Raw genomic sequence first — 22,530 nt, 5'->3', positions numbered from 1 at the left:
TTGCCTCAGTGCTAAAAAGAAACCTTAAACTTCGAAATAATCTAACTTGACGTAAGCAGCAACTAACTTTTATCATTAAAAAAAAAAAAAAAAAAAAACTCTGACCTTCAATAAATACTTATTCGTACAGCGCTGCTGTCAGGCACGTTTCTAATTTCACATTCAACATAAAATAATTACAATTCAGCAAACATACGAGAAAATAAGAGAAAAGTACTCATTATGTGCAATGTTTGTAAATCAGCAGGAAAGGAATTGTAAGGTAACTTTTCTCACTTAGAAACAATAAATAGAAATCATTTTCCCACGAACTGAGTGACATAAATGAAATGAGAGAAATCTATTACAGAAACACGCATTCACCGCGTAAATACATGTATTATTAGACCTATACGTGTGTTTATTGACGCTAAAATACATAGTCCTTAAAACAGCTTGAAAGAAAGCAAAGTAAAAAAAAAAAAGTGTGTCATTCAATAACAGTGAAATAAATCAGATCACAAATTTGGGACGGAGCGGGGGGGGGGGAGGAATTCAATTGTTATGACTTGTAACATGAAAGTAATATGTGGTAATTAATATTATTTATTTATTTATTTATTGTATAGGATTTACAAGGAAACAAAGTGGACGGTGGAAAGTTGTTGTCATCGCTGAAGGAAGAGTCCAATAATTCGCTTAACAAGATTAACCTGCGGAACAACTTGTTGAAAGGAAATATCATTTTAGGAAATTATGGGGTAAGTCATTGACCTTATGATCTTAATTATTGTTTGGTGATTCATTAGTAAAATTCCTTGTTAATTTTTTTTTAAATTCTTAGAAGAACTTTTGTTTCATTTTTTCTCTCTCTCACGGTTTCTTGTTACTTGTATTATTATTATTATTATTATTATTATTATTATTATTATTATTATTATTATTATTATTATTATTATTATTATTATTATTATTATTATTTCTGTGACCAGTTTAATTAACCTATAATTTGGTAACTATTGACCGTTTCTTTTACTCTAAATAATCATGCCACTGATTCCGTTTATTACCATGTAATAAGAAAGAAAAAAAAAGAAAATTTCATGATATTTTGTACATCTATATAATTGCCTGTTGGAATACGTTATAATATATAGAAAGAATGGACATGTGTTTTGTCCTAAAAATCACAAAAATTAAAGGAAATCTATAGTAAGTGTCATGAAATCCAAACATTGTGTTTAAGGAAAATTAACTAAGAAATTGAACAAATAGATAAGGAATTTCTTTAATCATGGACACTCGGGATATGATGGATAGTTGTATCGTACATAATCCTTATGAAAGCCTTGCTATTTTCAGTGCTATATGAGGAATCGTACAGAATTTGGAATGCCGGGAAAGTTAGTTAGATTAATTAAAATATGCTTCAATGAATCCCAAAGTAAAGATTGAGTAGGAAAATTCTTGTCCACGAGCTTTCAGGTCGAGAATGGTCTGAAACAAGGAGATGCTTGTCGTCATTATTATTCAACTTTGTATTGGAGTACGCTATAAGGAAAATCAAAGATAGCAACCAGACCTAGAACTGAATGATACTCAGCAGGTTATGCACTGAGAAAAAGAATGTAGGTGGCGTACTTGAAAAGGTAGGTTGTTACATGCGTAATTCCTGTAGTTTTTGGACTTAACGTACAGCAGACGTATAACTGAAAACGTCTGTTTTATAATACTTTCCGTCAGGCTCGTAGCCAGCCCAAAAATTTAGGAGGGGCCGGTAGAAGTTAGGGGGGGGCGACCCAATCACATTATATTTAATCACCATATTATAGTTCATTTGCAAGCTTACCGTGAAACTTTTAATGGGCCAGCCAAAGTTTAGGGGGGCCCGGCCCCCCTAGCCCCCCCGTGGATACGGGCCTGCTTTCCGTATCTGTACATACTTTCCGTATGAAACAATATAGGCGGACGGGATCTCACATATAAATGGACTTATATAACGTATAGCTGAGGAATGTAACATAAAAAAATGCATGTGATATACTGAAAACTGTTGGATGTCAGACATCCTGCAACGGCATGATGTAACATCTAATTGCAGTGCTTATGTAGCATGTAGGTAGCGTCTGCTCCATACTGATTTCTGTAGTAAGCAAGAGGATTCCATATATTTGTACAATATACCGCTGTCCGGAGAACGGATTTTTCTCAGTGTGGCTTATGCTGATGATGTAAATTTAATAGGGATGATAGGAGAACCATAGAAAGAAATGCAGAGATCTTATTAAACGCTTACAGGGACATGGGTTTAGAAATAAATGCAGAGAAAACTAAGCACATGGAAGTTCGTCGGGATCGTAATACTGAATATAATGAATGCGTTAAAATATCAAATAATACTTTTGATAAACTGGATGCTTTCAAATATCTAGGATCAATATTATGATAATAGACCAAAACCATATTCACGAAGAAATTAAATGTCGAATAAAAGCAGGGAATGCATGTTATTATTCAGTTCAAAACCTTTTGTCGGCGCGAATTCTGTCGAGGAATTTGAAACTTAAAATAGGCCTATATAAATAATAATCATGCCTGTTGTGTTGTATGGTTGTGAAACATGGTCGTTTACTCTGAGGAAAGATCATAGACTGAAAGTATTTGAGAACAAAATCCTAAGACGAATATTCGGACTCAAGAGGAACGGGGATTGGGAATGGAGCAAACTTCATAACGAGGAACTACATAATTTATACGGTTTACCAAACATTGTTAGGGTCATCAAGTCTAGGAGATTCAGGTGGGCAGGTCATGTAGCCAGGATGGAAGAAAGTAGAAGCGCTTTCAAAGTCTTAACTGGAAATTTAATCAGAAAACGACAATTAGGAAGACCTAGGCGCAGATGGGAGGACAATATTAAGATGGATCTAGAAATAGAAATACAAAACAGAAACTGAATCGAGTTGGCTAAGAACAGAAGACAACGGAGAGCTTTTGTGAATACGGCATTGAACCTCCGGGCTTCCATGAGCCATAGAGTTATATATATATATATATATATATATATATATATATATATATATATATATATATATATATATATATATATATATATATATATATATATATATATATATGAGAAGGTAGGAAGAAGAGAATTGTAAGCGCCACTAGTTAAATTGAATTATTAGATGGAATAGGTTCGAATCGGATCACAGAATAGTATGTAGGTAATTTATTTGCAGAAATATACCTGCACATGGCAAGGGAAGCTCGTTTGGTATGTGTCATTGATATGCATTCCATGGGAATGTTGAATCTTCTTTTCCAGTTTTCTCCAAAGTTAGAAAATGTCACTTATCATTGTCTTTTCTCGAGCCACTCATATTCATAAAGAAGATTAAATACTGTTTTTCGTAAAATAAATAAATAAATAAATATCTAATTAGCTACAACAATACAGAAAGAACATATTTATTCATTGCATAGTTCTAAAGGAAACGAAAATAAAACCAAGGTGGACATTAACGTAAAGCTCTAATTGAGGATTCATTTCCAAGTGGACAATGTATGACGTAGGAGAACGCTTTTGCAATAAGATAAATCTCCGTGAGAACCAGTGTTTGTAAGCAGTAGCACTAAACCAGTGTTTGAGATCTAAGACTTGGGTCAACTAGTGTTCCCGATGAGATTTGTGAAATTTCTCGGTTTGTCTCGAAAACGAAACAAAAATTGCCATGTTTCTAATCTCGTCTCTACTTTGAAAATACAAAGCTATTCCTTTGTTCTGTATTTTAGGATAAGATGTTCATGTAGACCGATTGAGATACATAGGAAGAGAGTGAAGTTGTATGGAATTGTCAACAATTAATAAATTATAGAGGTTTGAAGAGAGAGAGAGAGAGAGAGAGAGAGAGAGAGAGAGAGAGAGAGAGAAAAGCAGATTTACAATCCAATGAAAAGAGCATTACATCTTAAAGTTATTTTGGTAGTATTTACTGTTAATACTTTCTCCCTTTATCCCTTTCTCTCTCTCTCTCTCTCTCTCTCTCTCTCTCTATATATATATATATATATATATATATATATATATATATATATATATGTGTGTGTGTGTGTGTGTGTGTGTGTGTAGGTTTGTGAGCGTTTGTGTATGTGGGTTTGTTGTATATATTTTGTTTTTCTATTGTGTTTATAAAATACTGAAGGACATGAAAATAAAAGCGTTTTCAGACCTTCAAAAATGTCTATTAGCAGTACGTAGGTGAACTGTGTGTAAAGGAGTCATTTCCAACTGGACAATGTATGACGTAGAAGTAGGCTTTTACAATCATCGAGCAAAGGGGAAAGGTGATGATGTAGTGCAATAGAATAAGCAAGTTAGAATTAGAATTAGGAATTAGATGTCTGGACTTTCGGTATCTACGGCTATATTAGCCCGTCGCGTCCCTTGGGCGACCACGGTGCCCAGGGAATTGGAGAGGAAGAAAGGAGGGGAAGAAAGAAAGCGGCCTGGAGCCATTATTTGAGAAACCATCCCGGCATTTGCCTGGTTGAATAGGAAAACCTTACTCAGGATGGATGACATGAAAAACTCTTATACTTTTACGACCGAGTGCCTCCACCGTGAATCGAACCCGGGACCAAAGGCGAGAGTGTTGGCGACTACGCAGGGCTACTTAGAATAAGCAAGTATTGAGAGAGTACGCGTAATTGTTGATCCATGAATATGCTTGAAAAGCGATCAACGAAGTTATGGGTGTTGCTCTTTCTTAACGAAAGGTTTCCTATCAGCTACTTCTCTTCTCCATGTGCTTTGTTGAGAAGAGGAGCAGCGAACTCTGACGTCACAGATCACTCAACTGGAAATGGCTGCTTCTGAGGATAGCATAGCAAGGATAAGTAGCAACGTATTGTCTGCTCTCTTCCGTGTTCGGCACCATTGTCCTTCATCATTAGCAATACGAGGTGGCCATTTTGTAACCGGGGCTTGACCGGAATCGCGTGAGTTCAGGTTTGTTTTCCTCAACAGCGTTCGCTCTTACTAACCTCAATGAGGCTCACACTATTTCAGACTCACACTCGCTCAAGCTCTATCCAGCTATCCTCAATAAGACTCACGCTAACTTGATCTCACGCTCATTAAAACGTCGTGATCGCTATTGTTAATACGACTCTCAATCCTTTGCCTCATAGAGCTTTGTACTCAGGCTTTGGCTCGCTATCTGCTTATAGGACTTGTGCTGATCTACTGAGCCTGAGAGCAGTTGCGGATTGAGCCTGGAGCCGGAGGCCTAGGCCCCCACCCTGTTTTGATTTTTAATGACAAACATAATTTAAGCTATTATTTCTATATTTTTGAAAGTTTATAGTGAACTCACGATATACCTATCATGGTCTGGGTTCTGGCTCCCCTCCCCCAGTTTTTACCTTGTAGATCCGCCACTGCCTGAGAGCCAGGCTCGAAAGTTTGGATATTTTAGATGTAGACCACTAATTTCCAAATCCTCGCTCGAAATAGATGTAGAGATTTCCATATTAAATAGATATAACTTCCTTATTATTCTAAGAAATAATCTTCCTTGTTAAATACTAGTTAATCTTATTCTTTCAGAAACAAGGCAATAAATGAACTTTTGTTACACGTAGTTGCAGTCGTTGAATCTTTGGTTATTTCAAACGCTAAGAAATACCTTTTTTTTTTTTTTTTTTTTTTTTTTTGCACTACTTAGAAAATTCTTCGATACCTAATGTCAAATATGTTCTATTGTGTTGCTATGACCTTCTAACCTATTTGAGAAGATTATTTTGCATTCTCAAATGGATTTCTTTGTAAATATGAGAAAATCGTGAGGAAGATTTTCCTTTTCTTTCTTTCCTTTTTTTTTAACGGATAAGTCGTGGGCGGAAGCTACATGTGTTTTTCATTCTTTGATTAGTTTGTTTTTGGAAACAAGATATACTACCTGCTATTGCACGTCTTACCAGATCTACGATATCTCTTGGTAGTGTTTTGGTATTAGTTTCGTTTGTATAACATTTTCTAACAGATCATAATAAATCAGGATAAACTTTCAGGGGCACGGTGGGTGGTTTAGTGAATATCTCACACCTGGTGTGAATATTTCCTGCTTTAATTTCAAATAATGCGATCTTCCCGCAGGGGCGGATCCAGGGGGGCAATCGGGGGGATTGCCCCCCACCCCCAGAATATGAAAACTTTCTTATATATATATATATATATATATATATATATATATATATATATATATATATATATATATATATAAAACCCATCCCAGAGTTTGGAGCCCTTAAAACTAGCTCTAAGTAGCAGATTACAACTCACCGCCTCCCCAGAAGTCCTTGCTGGATCCGCCCCTGTCTTCTCGTGGACAACACCGTATCCGTAACTTCTTCAGGATCCTGCCTGTTCTTCATACTATCCTCATTCGACCAATGATGGTTCGATCTCAAGTTTTCATTTTTTTTCTTCCAAATTCTTCATTCTATTAATCATTTTATCATTATTCAGAGCTCCCTCATGTCTATATGGTTAGCATACTTGCCTCTTGGTGCCGGAGATCCGAGTTCAACCTTGGTGGAGTTCACGTGGTTCGGATCCCACGTTAAGCTGTAGATTAATGTATCGTATAGGTTCGGTGCTGAAATAAACTCCAAATCAATTATTTAATCATGATGTGTGAAGTTCTATCTCACTTGGGTTCGGAGTTCCAGTTGCGAATAAAGAAATTTCCAAACTTACTCTCATGCATACATAGGCTTATGTCCATAAATTACGTGAAATACATTTTTTTTCCTATTCGCTTCATCACATTCGGGCAAACATGAAAAATCAATATTGAAACTAATAGTTTCAGTAGCTATGCTTGGAGCACTGAATCTATGTATGCCTATTAAAATGTGACTATGTTTGTGATTTCATATCTCTTGAACCACCCGATCGATCTCGATCAAATCTTCAACATAGATGAGGTTCAAGTCTGAGATAGTTTTTATTATTTCAGTTTGACGGTACAACTTAGGAGGGGGGGGGGAAGATATTTAAAAATGATCGAAAATTATTTATATCAGTGTCGAATCCATAGTTTTCGGGGTCGTTGAGGCAAACAGTGACACTTCCGATGCAGTTTAAATCCATATCCGACTCTTAATGTCCAAAATGAAACGTATTCTCCACATGCGAAGAACGGGTTTTCTGCTTGTATTAAATAAGCGAAACAGTCATCGAACCCAGAAGTTCTCGGTGTGCAAAGCTGTCGTACATAGCCTCTGTTGCCGAAATAGATGCCTCCTTAATTTAGTTCAGATCCGGCAAATGGTAACCGAGAAATAAAGTATCATATACAAGCCAAGCTGAACCTGTTCCTGGCCGAACTTGGCCACCAAAAGTAGCGATCTTTATTGTTTAGACCAGCATTTCCCAACCTTTTTCAACTTGCGGCACACTACAGGTGTTACTTGAATTCTGGCGGCACACTTATAGATATTATTTGTAAATGTGATTATTGATCTCCTTCTCACAGAGAAGAAAGCTCGAACACTGTTTTTTTCCCGTGGTAAATCATTATGCTTATGTTTCATTTTAATTATAAATAGAAAACAATTGCAATGAAATATTGGACTCAAGTTTTTAAAAATACGCTTTCTTTTTAATAAATGTATCCAACCTTTTATTAAGAAGGAAAATTACTAAATAACGAACGAACAAACAAATCTTATTTACTTTTAAAACACAAATGTAGGTAATTTGTCGAAAGGATTGAATGATATTTTAAATTTTCAAGTTACGAAATAGTCTGCAACAATAAGGAAGCAATAATGGTCATAACAATGACAACAAATACTTTTTTCGACATTAGAAATGTACAGAACAGTAACACGGTATGAAACTTAAAATTATAGATTCATAGTAATGTGAAATACAAATATACATTTTTCCCTATGTTTTACAATTTGATTGCTATAAAATTAATAATGTTGTTTCGATTCCTCGCCGCACACCAGCGGCCCACTCACGGCACACCAGTTGGGAAACGCTCTTTTAGACAATGGGCTGCTTGCCCACCAAATTTGGTTTGTATCCGGCCAGCAGTTACCAATAAATAAAATATCACATTCGCCTGGAATGAACGTATAAGCTTCTATATATTTATGCATGGAGCTAAAACAACTTCTCGGTCTCACTTATCGTTTTTGCTCAATATTGAAGCCGGAAATAGTCGATTTCTACTACTTCCGGTTTGAATTAAAAAATATAGCTGAGGATGAAATTGGTTTGTGGGATGCTGATTTCAGAAAACTTCTATCTCGTACCGTTTTTGTTTTACGGAATTTAAGATTGAAACCAGAAATAGTAGTGGTATTTCTGCCAGTTCTGATCATCGTTTAGAGAAATGGTAGATGTCCAGATAGCTAAGGGAGTAAATAGATAAATAGATAGATGCTAAGGGAGGATATGGAATCTATTTTTAAGAGATTGAGTCAAAATAATAACAATAAATCGTTTTTCATTAGTCCAATATTACTAGATGTGTGATCAGTAATTACCAATACTTCTTCGGTACTCCTATCCTTTAAAAAAAAAAAAAATGTGTATAATAGCTATATTTGTAAAATTTTCAATGAATATAATCTTACTGTTATTGACATTTGCATTAGAGACGTAGACACTAAGAAAATCATACATTCACCGTAAGCAGACTACACAACGAAGCATAAAGATTGAAGAGATATGCTAGAAATTCACTCACAAAGAAAGGAAAAGAATCACGAAGATACATGTAAGAAAGATAGCAGGAGTGTGAGATATAATCATGAAACTAAAGGAATGGAAGTTTAATGAAATAAAAGAATTAGATGTCCAATCCTGCGCTTGTATTCTGTCTTATTTTCTGTAGTTCGATACTAGCGCCGCAGGTGTTAAAAAGAAGCGTACTGTGAATTATATGATCATTGTGGAAGTAATTCAGACCGTCGCGGATAGGTGGCAGAAGTAGTACTCATCGATGCAACAGCAACTTTATATAGATTTTTTAAAGGTATTATTTAGTTCGATTCATTATTCCTTACGTATTAAAGAAAGAAAAAAAAATAATATATTACTAGCTGAACCTGCGCTATTTACACAGAGCACAGTCCTAATATGAGCGTAAATCTCCTTCTCATTTCCCACTATATGTGCAAGTCCCTTTGCGAAGATAAGTAAAGGACAGGAAGAATGATTGATTTTGAGTGTAACGTCCCTTTCAGCAGCGAGGCTATATGATACGTGGACCTACTGATTAACGTGGAATCCAAACCACGTGGGCTCCCGTCGGGTAAAGGACAGGAAGACTCTCAAAGGGAGTGAGGGGGCACGGTGGCTCAGTGGTAGAGCGTTCACCTCTGATGCTTGGGGTCCCGGGTTCGATCCCAGCCCCCGCCAAGTGAACCTTGTGGTGGACAAACACCGTGCTCGTGGGTTTTCTCGGGGTACTCCCGTTTCCCCCCACTTTCTTCATTCCAGCATTTCACTCATCTCTCATTATCACCGTCTCCTTTAGCCTAACCGGCATAATCGTGGGACGTAAAACTCAAAGATTTCATTTCATTTTTCTCAAAGGGAGTGAATTGCTATAGACGAACATATAAATGTAGTATTTTAATAGATAGAATGTTGGAGTTAGTTTGTGGCAAACTTGGATAAGTAATAGATTATACCAAATGCAAATATTTTTTCTTATAATTTCATATGCGAGTACGCCTCATTGCGGGTCCACAAGCCTTCGAAGTTGCCAGCTTGCAATAGGTTTTATCATTCAGATTAAAGCAAAGCGCCTGGAATGTCCATCAACCCGCTATATGTAGCTCCTGTACTGGTTGCCTTTCACAAGAGTATCAACCTTAACGTCCTGGTGACGATATTAAACTAATAGAGTGAAAACGACGCCTAAAATGTGGAATGGAAAAATAAAGACAAAATTTTCGAAAATTTGAATGAGAACTGGAAAATATACAGCGAAAACGGCACGTTTCTAGCACTTGTGGTTTTCGAGAACTCATTGTCGAAAGGATTTGCCACAAACATATAAACTCTTCTTGACCACAAACATATAAACCTGGCCTTTTAATATATAGATAGAAAAGCTACGAATTTCGCATAGGGGTGATTAAAAGAAAAGTATTATTTTGTTATTAGAAGCCAATTTGTTCAAATCATACCTACTGTAGTCAGAAGGCAAGAAAAAATCAACAATCATTCTTCGTACCGTACTATGTAAAATGAGTACCGGTATCACAAAAGGATATAGGAGCGTTATTGTACAGCCCCCTGCAATAAGGATTTTTGCTGTTGAAAACCTAGAGAAAGTATCCAATTCACAAACATGAAGTGTTATATAAATAATCATATCGTGTAAAAATAAAAAATAGTTTCCTGAAACAAATTACAAGTCGATTTGAACTTTGTTGTTTTACGGACAAAATATAGAACTCCACATTGAAATATATTAATTCAATTGGATTGGATTTAAGTATAGCGTCCATTTCAGCAACGAGGCTATATGAGGCGTGGTCCTACAGCTTAATATGGAATCCGAACCACACAAGCTTCGGCTAGACTTATATTCCTACTTTAGATTTTGCTTGTGAGTCCATTTAGTATGCTGTGTATGTAGTTCGGATGACTGAAAAAAATACATTTTCTTTCTTTTGATTTCGTTGAATTGCCTAATTATTACTATAATTATTATTATTTGTGAAAAGGAAATGTAATACTGCAAAAAGGATACAAAATGTCATAAAGGTCCTTAACTTCTGAGACTATAACATTTACGCCTATCTATCTTCCAACAGAAGACATGTTTAAAGTTTCACATTTTTTTTTAATTACGAGCTTTCACTTTTTCTTTCTTTTTATCCAAAGATTTCAACATGGAGTTGAGGTTCTTGCTTCTTGTCACTTACCTTTTGTTATTGTTTAATGCTCTTAGCATTGCTAGGTCTTACTACTCTATTATTATTATTATTATTATTATTATTATTATTATTATTATTATTATTATTATTATTATTATTATTATTATTATTATTATTATTATTATTAGTAGTAGTAGTAGTAGTAGTAGTAGTAGTAGTAGTAGTAGTAGTAGTAGTAGTAGTATTAGTATTATTAGTATTAGTATTAGTATTAGTATTATCTTCACTCCTCATTTGAGTAGTCAATATCGTAATATCCGAGCAATCCAAGAATAATACTATTTTTCTGTTTACCCTTTATTCTGAAGTTTGCAAGAAGTTTCTTACAATTCTACGATTATCTAATGTTTTGCTTTTTAATATTTTCTTTACGTTTTTCTTCAGTTCCAATTGTTTCAAGCGCTATTCTTCAACGTTTTGAGGACCACTCCGGTGTTCGAGATTCTTTTGGTACTCCGGTATTTTTCATCTTCCATTGTTGTTTTGTTTTATGTTTTAGGATAGTCGTTTGTATTTTTCTATTTTTTTCTCTATGTGCATTCTACAGGTTTGTTTTCTTCGGTTTTATGACGTCTGCTCTGTAAGTGTATCTTTTCTTTTTCTTTGCGTATTGCTGTAATGCCCGGGCTGTTATTATCTAGTACTCGTTTAGTCTTGTGTAGCAATAAAGTTAGTTTATTTCTAGTAGAGTTTCTAATTAATCCGTGCTACAAAAATGAAAGTGACTATGTTTGTAATTAAAAAATTAGCCGCGACAGATTTCGATCAAATTTTCAAAACTGATAAGGTTCGAGCCTGAGATGTTTTTTTTTTTTTTTTTAATCATTTCACTTTGACGATGCAACTTAGGAGAGGAGGGGGGAGAGATATATAAAAATTCATAAAAATTAAAGTGATTGTGTTTATGACATCGTACTTTTTGATGTCACCCGACCGACCTCGAACACATTTTCAACATAACATGACGTTAGGACCTGAGATGTTTTCTATTATTTCACTTTGATGGTGCAACTTTGGGTTGAGAGAAGGGGGAGATATTTAATAATGGTCGAAATTGGCCGATATTACTGTCGAATCCATAGTTTTCGGGGTCGCTGAGACGAACAGTGACATTTCCGATGCTGTTTAAATCCAAATTCACCGCTTCATGTCCAAATTGAAACGTATTCTCCCCGTGCGAAGAACGAGTATTCTGCTAGTATTTGTAATTCGTATTTCTTTCGGAATGATTACATGCTTTTAATTACAATGGTTCATTACAATTTCGGTATCATGACAATGGTTCAACCCTGTTTTCGTACACTAGAAAAACTTATTTCTTTCAATTTCAAAATCAAATCGATAATGCTCTATTAAAGAGAGTTGATCATGTCCGTAATCTTGGAGTGACAATAAGATCAAATCTTTCATTTGCCCTTCATATTAAGCAAATAATTTAATAAGTGAAGCATATGGAAATCTTAGATTTGTAATGAGAATTGGAAATAAATTCAAAAATCCTGATGTTCTTAAAATGCTTTCTACTTCCTAGGTACGTTTTAAACTAGAATACGCAGGAGCTCCTTCGTGGGAGACCCGGGTTCGATTCCCGGCGGGAGCTCATGTGGTTAGGATTCCACTTAATTAGTAGGTCCACGTCTCATATAACTTCGCTGCTGAATGGGATGATAAAAGTCAAAATTACCTCAAACTAGAATAGGCAGCAGTAATTTGGAATCTCCATACCAAAATCTATACTCGTAAACTTGAAGGAATACAATCTAAATTTCTACGTTTTACAGCCAGCTTGGCATCTATTCCAAGATATGAAAAATTAAACAGACGTCTTACAACGTCATTCACTACAGTCGCCTGAAATTAGGAGAACTAATTCTCATTTGTGCCTTCTACATAAATTGATACATAGTTACATATATTCACAAAACTACTATCGGAAATCTACTTTCACATTCCCAACAGCAGAACCCATTCTCGTCTGGTAACTTTTCATCAAACGAAATAACGCATATATGCATTAGAAATCTCATCTTTTAACAATGGAATTCCGCCAAATCAAATACATAAAATGCCGTATTTATCAGATGCAAATAATGTATGTATGGAAAGTTTTAAGTAGTAATTATTTTGAAAAATAAACAAAAAAAAAGTGAAATGACGTTGTTGTTGATGGATCAGTTGATGTTATTTTTTTTATTATTTCGAACGAGATAGGTGTACGGTGATCGAAAAAAAAAAAAGTCGAATTCGAGAGCAACAGACTAACAAGTTTCATAGCCCGCACTTCCGAAAAGTGATTTTTCGATGTATGTTCTTCTGTTCGTCTGTTCCGATGCAAATGCATTCATTCGCCTAGACGCCGTACCGTTCAACGTATCCGCGCCAAATTTTAAACTCAAAATTTTTATAAGATGCAGTAGGTTTTCCAAAATTTTCTTTCTACCAGCAAAATTATGGGTAGTTTTACAGAAGGGGGAAAATTGAAAATTGTAGTTTCTGGAGAACGGCTCCAGCAATTTGGTTTAAATTTCGTAATCTTATACTGTGATAGGGGAAAATCCAGAAGGGGTTCTTAGATTAGAGTTCTTTTAGAACGATTTTCTCAAAAACGACTCACGCAATTTTGTCATATTTCATAAATAAATATTCCATTAGTAACCTGATATGCCATAATTCATTTGTCGTGAAAAAATTCATAAAGGATAGTTTACACTTGGGCGTGAATTTTTATAATTTTCTTAAAAGTAACTTAGGCCATTTTGTTCATATTACATAAATAAATATTTCATTATTAATCTGACAGCATGCCATAAATAAATAATTTACCCTGAAAATAAGGGGAGTTTAGTGTTTGGAAAGAGTTTTTCCCTGGCGATTTTCTCAAAAACAACTGAAGCGATTTTTTTCATATTTCATAAATAAATGTTTTATTTTTAACTTAATAATATGGTATAAATCAATTATCTTGAAAAAAATACACAAGGAGTAGTTAATCTTGAAGATGAGTTTTTTGCGGATGATTTTCTCAAAAGCAACTCAGGCAATTTTGTTCATTAATTCAATGTTCTCGGGATTGCTGCCAGAGTGAGTGTTGCTGTGCTGAGCTTTCGTTACCATACAGCGGCAACATCTTTATAGCTCTGAAGATGTTGCCGCTGTATGGTAACGAAAGCTCAGCACAGCAACACTCACTCTGGCAGCAATCCCGAGAACATTGGATTAATAGTAAACGCCAGCAAAGCTTCAAGATCATAATTTTGTTCATGTTTCGTTCATAAGTACTTCATTAACAAGGTGATAATGTAGCATTATTCACTTCTACTTTTAAAAAATCCACAACGGATAGTTTACTCTTCGGGTGAGCTTTTTCGGGCGATTTTCTCAAAAACGTCTCAGTAAATTACGTTTAGATTTCTTAAATAAAAATATCATTAATAACCGCACAACACACGATATGTCATTTCTCATGAAGCCATTACCAAATGGAGTTTTATTCTTGGAGGTAAGATCCAGGCCTGTTTCCAGGGAGGTCTAGGGGGCTCCTCCCTAAAGTTTTGCTGGCCCCATCTAAAATTTTCACAGTAGGCTTGTAAATGAACTATAATATGGTGATGAACTATAATATAGTTGGATCGGGCTTCCCTACATTTTTGGACTGGCTACCAGCCTAGTAAGATCCTTTTCGATGTTTTTTTTTTTTTTCTTTCTTCAAAATCGACTCAGACGATTTTGTTTATATTTCATAAATAAACATTTCATTAATAACTTATGATGTTCTAAATAATTTCCTATTAAAGTATCCACATGGGCTAGTTTACTTTTGAAGGTGAGTTTTCTTCGGTCAAAGTTTCCTTTGAAAACGATTATAATTTTGTTCGTATTTTACTGATAAATGTTTCATAACTGCAGCATAACGTGATTTAGTTTAAGAAATCACGAAGAAGTTTAGTGCAGAGGCCCGTACTTTTTAATTGTTGTTGAAATAAATAAATCAAATAGTTAGTCTTTACTTGTTGACAGTGGCGTATTTAGGGTTGCTTCCGGGCTTAAGCCCCCCGAAATCTTACTTACCATAGTAAAGTATATGAAATATCTTGCAGAATTTTCACATTTTCAGGCAAAGCCCCCCCCCCCGAAAGTTAGCAAAGCCCTCCCCGAAACAAAATCGTAAATACGCCACTGTTTGTTGACAAATTTCATATCATTAGTTGTATAGGATTTAGGATTTGAGATTTCTGGGCTCTCGACACCTAAGGCCATTTAGCCTGTCGCGTCCCTCGGCGAGCACACTATCCGCGGAAAGGGAAGGAAAAGAGGATTGGGGAAGAAAGGAAGCGGCCTGGGACCTATAAAGTTAGGTACCACCCCGGCATTTGCCTGGTGTGAATGAGGAAAACCCAGGAAAACCTCATTCAGGGTGGCTGCCCTGAAAAAGCGTTGTACACTTCTTCGACCGATGGCCCCACCGGGGATCGAACCCGGAACCGCTCGCACCGAAGACAAGAGCTTGTAGGACCAGTGGTAGAGGACTTAACTGAAGACTAGTATTAGCTGTATTTCTGCTGCTTCAAATAAAATAAAACAAAATTATTTCTAGATGTCATTTAATAATGGAATTTTCCCCAGCGACAGAAGTCGGTCAACAATAAAACATTCTATTATTTGTTATTTTTATATATTTCTATCCGTATTTTTGTATACCTTTAACTCAGATTTCTTTTCTGATTTGAAAGATCGATATCAACCTTTTGGTATGCAACCAGCTTTATTATTAAGTAAAGCGGGATTATCTAATACACAAGGGTTAACATTCACAAATTCAAAAAAAATCGTGGGGGAACAGTAGTCCAGTGGTAGAGAGCTTACCTATGCTGTGTGGGGGTCCCTGGTTCGATCCCGACCAAATAAGTTTGTGATGGACAACATCGTGTCCATGTGTTTTTCGGGGTACTCTCGTTTCCTCCCACTTTCTCATTCTACCAATTATTCCATCATCATTCACTTGCCTTAATCATTGTCTCCCTTTGCCTAAAGGACATAATCGTGGGACGTTAAACTAAAATGCTTTATTTTCAAACAAAATTTCCGATTCTCACGATTTTTCGTAACACATTTGAAAAAAATAACATAAATATTTTAGAAAACATTATTTAGTTTTTAAAAAAATAACAAACTAAAAACATATCGTACTAAAAATAAAATTCTATGTACGTATAACTAAAGAGAAAAGAACAGGGATCGCTCTCATATATAATAAATTTAAGAATTTTTCAATTCTTACTCTTTTCATTTATCATGTAAATCAAGTGGTTGTATGAGATATGAGAGCGTTCCCTATGCTTTTCTTCCCGATCATACATAAAATAGAAATATTTCAGGAAGGAATTTTCTTGAAAAGATAAATATTTTGTACTTTTTAAGTACGATTTATTTTATTTTGCTTGTTAATCTTTTGTTTTTATAGAAAACATCTATGTTTTTTTTAATATTTTATTTTCTATTTCATTACTATCTATTTATGTATGATTTTTTTTATCCCACCTGTATTGTCTTTCCTTGCATTCAGTTTGCATCATCATTGCACACACACACACTTGTCCAGTGGTTCTCAACCGATGTGTCGCGACACACTGATGTGTCACGCGTCGCGAAATTTTAGAATATAAAAATCCTGAAGAATTTACTAATAATTAGTTAAAATCGACACAGACTATACCATTTAACATCTCCAGTGGCACCAATAATGTTCAGTGCTATATAGAGTCATTATAAAAGTGAATTGGTTTCACTATTATATTATTATTATTATTATTATTTACAATAAAAATACCAAACAAGTGAGCCGCGATGTCCTTAACGTTCATAAAGTGTGCCGTCCGTCAGAAAAGGTTGGGAACTATTGCACTTGTCCATTGTTTTTCGATATATTTGACAACTTCAGTGTTTTTCATTTTGTGATGTGCTGGTTGTTTTTCAGGATATATTGTCTGTAGTGCTTTGTATTTATTGCCTACTACTTGTTCTCCCTAAGTCTTCGGACTACTGTACACAGGAACGTACGCACAGGGTGGGTCATGGGGGACCGGACCCCCCGAAATTTCGACTTTTGTGTAAATTTTGCCTAATTTTAGGGGCAATTTCAGGAATTTTAGTATAAAATACCCTCATATTGAGTTTGGACTCCTCCTGAAATAAATTCCTGCATACGCTACTGAATGTACACTATAGGATAATAAATATCCTGCTCAATTAAAAGATTTAATTGGTTTCATTTAATTTCTTTTAGTTCGCCGACCATCGACATCCGGTTACACTTTGTAATAATGCTGAAATCTGAATATGTTCTACGAAGGTGATCAGAAAGTAAGGTTACTAAGTCTGCAGTGAAAAGTATGTATTCCTCTATAGCACTCCTTATTCCTCTATAACAAAACGAAATTCCAGAAATATCGGCCTTGTAACCTTAGTTTATGATCCTTCCTTGTATAGACCTATTACTGTAGATACGCACAAATATTAATGCCCAAATCTAAATGTTAATTTATGGTCGCGCCCCTTATCTTAAGGGTCTTCACTACAGCGAAATTAAACTACCGCTAATTTTAGAGTTTTTCTGTAATATCTTTAAACCAAATAAAAATATTCGAAAAGCAGAAACGTAGTGAACTAGACAATACGATTCTGCATGGGATACCTTTACCATAAATCAGCTAATTGCTTTTGGTATGCCGCTATTTACAGAACCCGCAAAAAAACGCTAAATCTATCTACAGTTCCAAATCGAAAACAGATAGATGAGTTGTGATAACGGTATCACATGCAAAATCGTATTGTCTAGTTCACTACGTTTCTGCTTTTCGAATATTTTTATTTGTTTTGAAGACATTACAGAAAAACTCTAAAATTAGCGGTAGTTTAATTTGCTGTAGTGAAGACCCTTAAGTTGAAATAATTCAATTGAAACCAATGCAATTTTTAAGTTGCTAGTGAATGATCACAATACTTTTAATCGGCAATTTGACTACACGCAAGTGACATCTTTTAGCGTCACGTAGGCCAAGCGATAAGGCAGATAGTAACGTCTGATAGGTGATTGTTTCTGATCAGGATTAGTGTGATGCACAGACTGAGACGTTTGTTGTTCCTTCATTGGTAGTTTAACCAAATAATCAGACCCAACATCTCATACAGCGTTCTTTCTTAAAAGGAACGTTTAATTGAGAAAAAACGAAGTAATTTTCAAATAACTTTATTTGAATCAGCGGATTTGAAAAGGTCATGGAGCTGAAAAGAATCGCTAAACCACAATCAACCAGCCAAATGGTTTGTAAGGGAATCTGATTCGATATGTTTTACGGTGACTCTTGCAGAATCTCAGCCGACGAGTTTTGAATGATTCTTGTGTTTTGAAGTGATTGTTGCTGGATCTAAGCTAATATTTTAGGTGCCGTTTCAAGATTATCATGTAACTAGTGGATTCTGGTGGAACATTGAACTTTTACTTCGTTATTATTTTGATATTCATAACTACACATTCTCATTTCAAATATCTTGTTGGCGCTAAGTGGAAAAAAAAAGAGAGAGAGAGAGAAAAGTTTTCGGCTTCAGTGGTAGCTTTTCTTTTGATTTCCTATTGCAGTAGAGTTCAGTTTGAGATCAGAGTTGGAAACATGTAAGGTTTGAGAATATGTCCATAATGTTTTACTACGCTAATCAAAAAGTCAGGAACCAGAGTTAAAAAGATAGTTAAAGATGCATTGTTTTCATTTCATTTATTGCCGTTGTATATGCACGCAATGTTGTGGAAAAATACAGCCTTGTCATTCTCAAACAATTGTCATTTAATGTGAGATGCAGGGTATAGTCGAGGAACTTTCATTGTCAGAGTACAAAACATCTTAATCAAGAACAATGCCAGGGAATTACCAAAAGAATTCTCTCTCTCCCTTACAACGCGTGTTTCTGTGAAGAATTTACACTTTTTTCTACATATTTCTTACCGAGTGAAATACTTGCTAGGTTGTTTCTTTTCTACAGGAAACAAGAAGTATGTCTGTAGGTGGCGCGCTCACAACTTGCGTTTGTGTGGTCTGTATTCTCGTTGTTATCGTAACAACACGTGCTGTCCTGTCTTGATTAATATCAGGGAAGCAGTTGGTAATCTGCTGCAGACACAGAAGTAACAAAATGTACTTTATATGTACGAAATAATGAAAGATTAAGCAAGTAAGAGTTAGAACGGAGGGAGTCAGATAAGAAAGGGAGAGAATGTCTACTTGTTATTGTTTCTGGCGCTTGGTTTGCACCAAGAACTCCGAAGAATACCATCTGAGGGGAAGGAGACAAAGAGGAGTATTGCAGATTTCACTTCCGGAGTTCTAACATACTCCAGTCATATGCATGCAGGCTCTTCTTACCCTGTTAAAAAGGATTTCTGCTTGCTACTTACTTAAGAATAACGCATGAGTTTTTGTTCCTTTTAACTTGTGCTGTTTTCTTTATGTTTTCCGGTGAGATCGTCTCGAATTTTCTTTCTTTTTGTTTTTCAATTGTGTTTCCTTTTCTTTCTTTTTCTTGTCTGTGAAGTTAACACCAACAAACACAGGCAGTGAACCAATAACTTAACATGATGCTTCAACAATGATGGAGATGGCTTCAACAAACGAATTGTTTTGAGTAGTAAGTGACCAGTGATGAAGAATGATGATCCTAATACAGTTTCTTTAGTGTTAACCATTCAGTTTATGACCAAAAAAACGTGATGGAGTTATTTGAACCAAAGTGTTTATGAATAGTTTTACGTGAGTGTTTTTGGGACTCTGAGTTTCTAAAATGTTTTGTTAGTCGTAAACTTTTTCTTGTCGTTAAGTGTTGTTTTTTTCGGAACGAAAAGTGCGTGTGTGGATTGTATTTGTGAAACGATGAAAATACCATCAAGTTGTCCTCTTTGCACAGTGAGTTTTCCCAGACCTTCACGCGGTTATGAACGTATTGAAGATTCGAAGCCCGAACATCACCATTATGAAAATATTCCAACCATTCCGTTACGCGACCTTGGTCGCCGGCGCAGTAGCCCAAATATCGTATTGTCCTCTGAAGGACCTCCGCCATATGAGACACAGACTCAACCACGAAAGCAGAGCAAGAGTAAATATTCGTGGTTTCGACATAGTATTCCCCGTAGTAAGAAACCGTCCTTGGATCCTCGAGATGCAACATACCTACGTTTGAAACTCGATACATCAAACTATTTGAAATGTTTGCAGCTGGATGGCAACCCTTTTCAGGTATGGTCTTTTCTTTTCTGTTTTTATTGTTTTACTTTAGTCGAAATACTTTAGTTACTTATAAAGATCACACAATGGAGTCTATAAGATTGTACTATTAGGACCTCCGTCCGTTATTCCACAAGATAACTATTGAACAAAAGCAAACTTTTGAATTCTGTTCTTTTGCAATAGACAGCTAGAGCAGTTATCTAATGTGAGTTTGTTAATAATGTCAATTCATCAATGCCGTGGCGTGGGGGGTTGGGGGGTGAGCAGGGCAACGGCTCCGGGCACCGAACTAAGGAGGCGCAAAATTCGGGAGGAAAATGCATGTGCACATATATAAAATGAGAGGAAAAGAGTAATAAAAAGTGCCCAAAATCAATGCGCTGATTTTCCAAGGCATGGCACTGCAATTCGTTATCATCTTCACGAGCAATGATGAATTGAATGTACTGTATAGTTTAAAATCTAGCTTCTATGCAATTTGTACAGCAGTAAAGCATTGACGGTTGCAGGCGTGTACATGAATTTATTTCGGGAGGGATCTAAATTCAATATGAGAATAAATTACATTAAAATTTGTAATATTACCTTTACAATTAGGCTAAATTTATATAAAAGTCGGAATTTCGGGGGAATAGGGAGTACGAATCCGTAAGACCTACTTCCGACATGCGTCCCTGGTTGGTTGCTATGATAAAAGAATAAATACACCTAAATTTATTAGTATAAGAAGTTCATTAGTCTTCAGCTTCGCAAGATCATATTTATTATCTTGACCACAGTTTATCTTTGAATTTAACATTATTATTATTATTATTATTATTATTATTATTATTATTATTATTATTATTATTATTATTATTATTATTATTATTATTATTTTTAGAGTATAGGTTATGTTAGACGTAGACCTATACAGTTTAACATGAGCTCCTACAGGGGATCGAACCAATGCCAAAATATTTAAACTTCAGACTTTACGCTTTGAGTGGTAATGCAGTGGTGTCACAACCGGGAGCAGGGTGTGTAATTACCAGGGGCGTAGCGTCCATGGTAATTTGTGGAAATGTCACTTTCCTTGACTAAACAGAATAATGCATCAAGAATAATTCTTTAATATAAAGCAGTGTTATTCATCCTTTCATTTCCACGTTCCTCTAAAGATACGTTTTCATTGAAGTAGGTAATCCTGGTATTAAGGTATCCTAAATTAAATTATAAGTAATTAACAAAAATAAAATGAAATACAAAGATTGAAAAACACATTTTCTTTTTAAAAAATAATAAACAAAATAAAACAAATCGGACAAATCTATGATGCATGACTAAAAAAGCAAAAGCAAGGGAAGTTCTCTCATATATAATCAATTTATAAATTCCCCAATTCTCATTTAAATCAAGTGGTTGTATATGAGAACACTTCCCATGCTTTTTTGTTATGCATTTGTATTTTTTTTAAAAAAGAAAGCATTTTTTAATATTTTAATTTATTTTCAAATGTATTAAGCAAAATTATGAAAATCTGAAAGTTTATCCGAGCTTGTGAATGTTAACCCCTGTATACTACAGTAGATTTTGGATTTGGGTTTAGCATTCTATTCGGCAGCGAGGATATATGAGACGTGGACCTACAGCTTAACTATGAGACCCGAACCACACGAGTTCCTGCCGGGAACCGAACTCAAGTCTCCGACGCCAAAGGCTCCTACACTTTCCACATAGCTACGAGTGATATGGTTTTCGATTTACTTAAGATATAATGCTAGTTGTATACGAAAAGGTTGATATCAATTTTTAAAGTCGAACAGTAGATCTATATATATATATATATATATATATATATATATATATATAATGGAATACTGTATGCCACTAGAATTATTTTGCTGTGTACAAGATTTCACCATTATATGATGTCACGAACCCTAGTAGCAAAGTTGGTTGGCCCACCGTTGAGGGTTCAGTGGGATTTAGTTAAACCAGTGGGTGATGGTCGGTGCGAGCGTATTGCGGAAAATCTTACGTTGACCCAACGTTGGTTAAATGTATGGTTAACCAACCTACTATTCTTCCGAACTTCACGCAGCGATACTAGAATTGACTGTTTTCCCAACTAAGATATACGTTACTTTAGCGTTGGCTAAATGTCGGGGAACCGCTCTTTTAGTTGGGAAATGGTGTCAAAGTGGCCAAATCGGACGTTAGATCAACGTTGGTATGTCACGTCGCCACCATTTTCCCAACGTTGGGCCAACCGATTTTACTACTAGGGAAATCAGTTAAATTAAGGTTGCAAGAT

General features: G+C 35.4%; 1 protein-coding gene across 2 annotated transcripts in view; it reads left to right on the top strand.

Moving 5' to 3' along the window:
- Positions 1 to 22,530, top strand: part of Phlpp (PH domain leucine-rich repeat protein phosphatase) — a 380,272-nt gene that overhangs the window by 233,522 nt on the left and 124,220 nt on the right. For both annotated transcript variants that reach the window (XM_081740804.1, XM_081740811.1), the window contains one exon: positions 609 to 740. In XM_081740804.1, coding sequence (XP_081596930.1) covers positions 609 to 740 — 132 coding nt within the window. The remainder of the gene's footprint in view (positions 1 to 608; positions 741 to 22,530) is intronic.

This window comes from Thermobia domestica, chromosome 2 (assembly GCF_964235325.1).
Source record: "Thermobia domestica chromosome 2, izTheDome1.hap1.1, whole genome shotgun sequence".
Classification (NCBI taxonomy): Eukaryota; Metazoa; Arthropoda; class Insecta; order Zygentoma; family Lepismatidae; genus Thermobia; species Thermobia domestica.
Note: the sequence above shows the minus strand (reverse complement) of the source record. Positions and strands in the feature narration are given on the sequence as shown.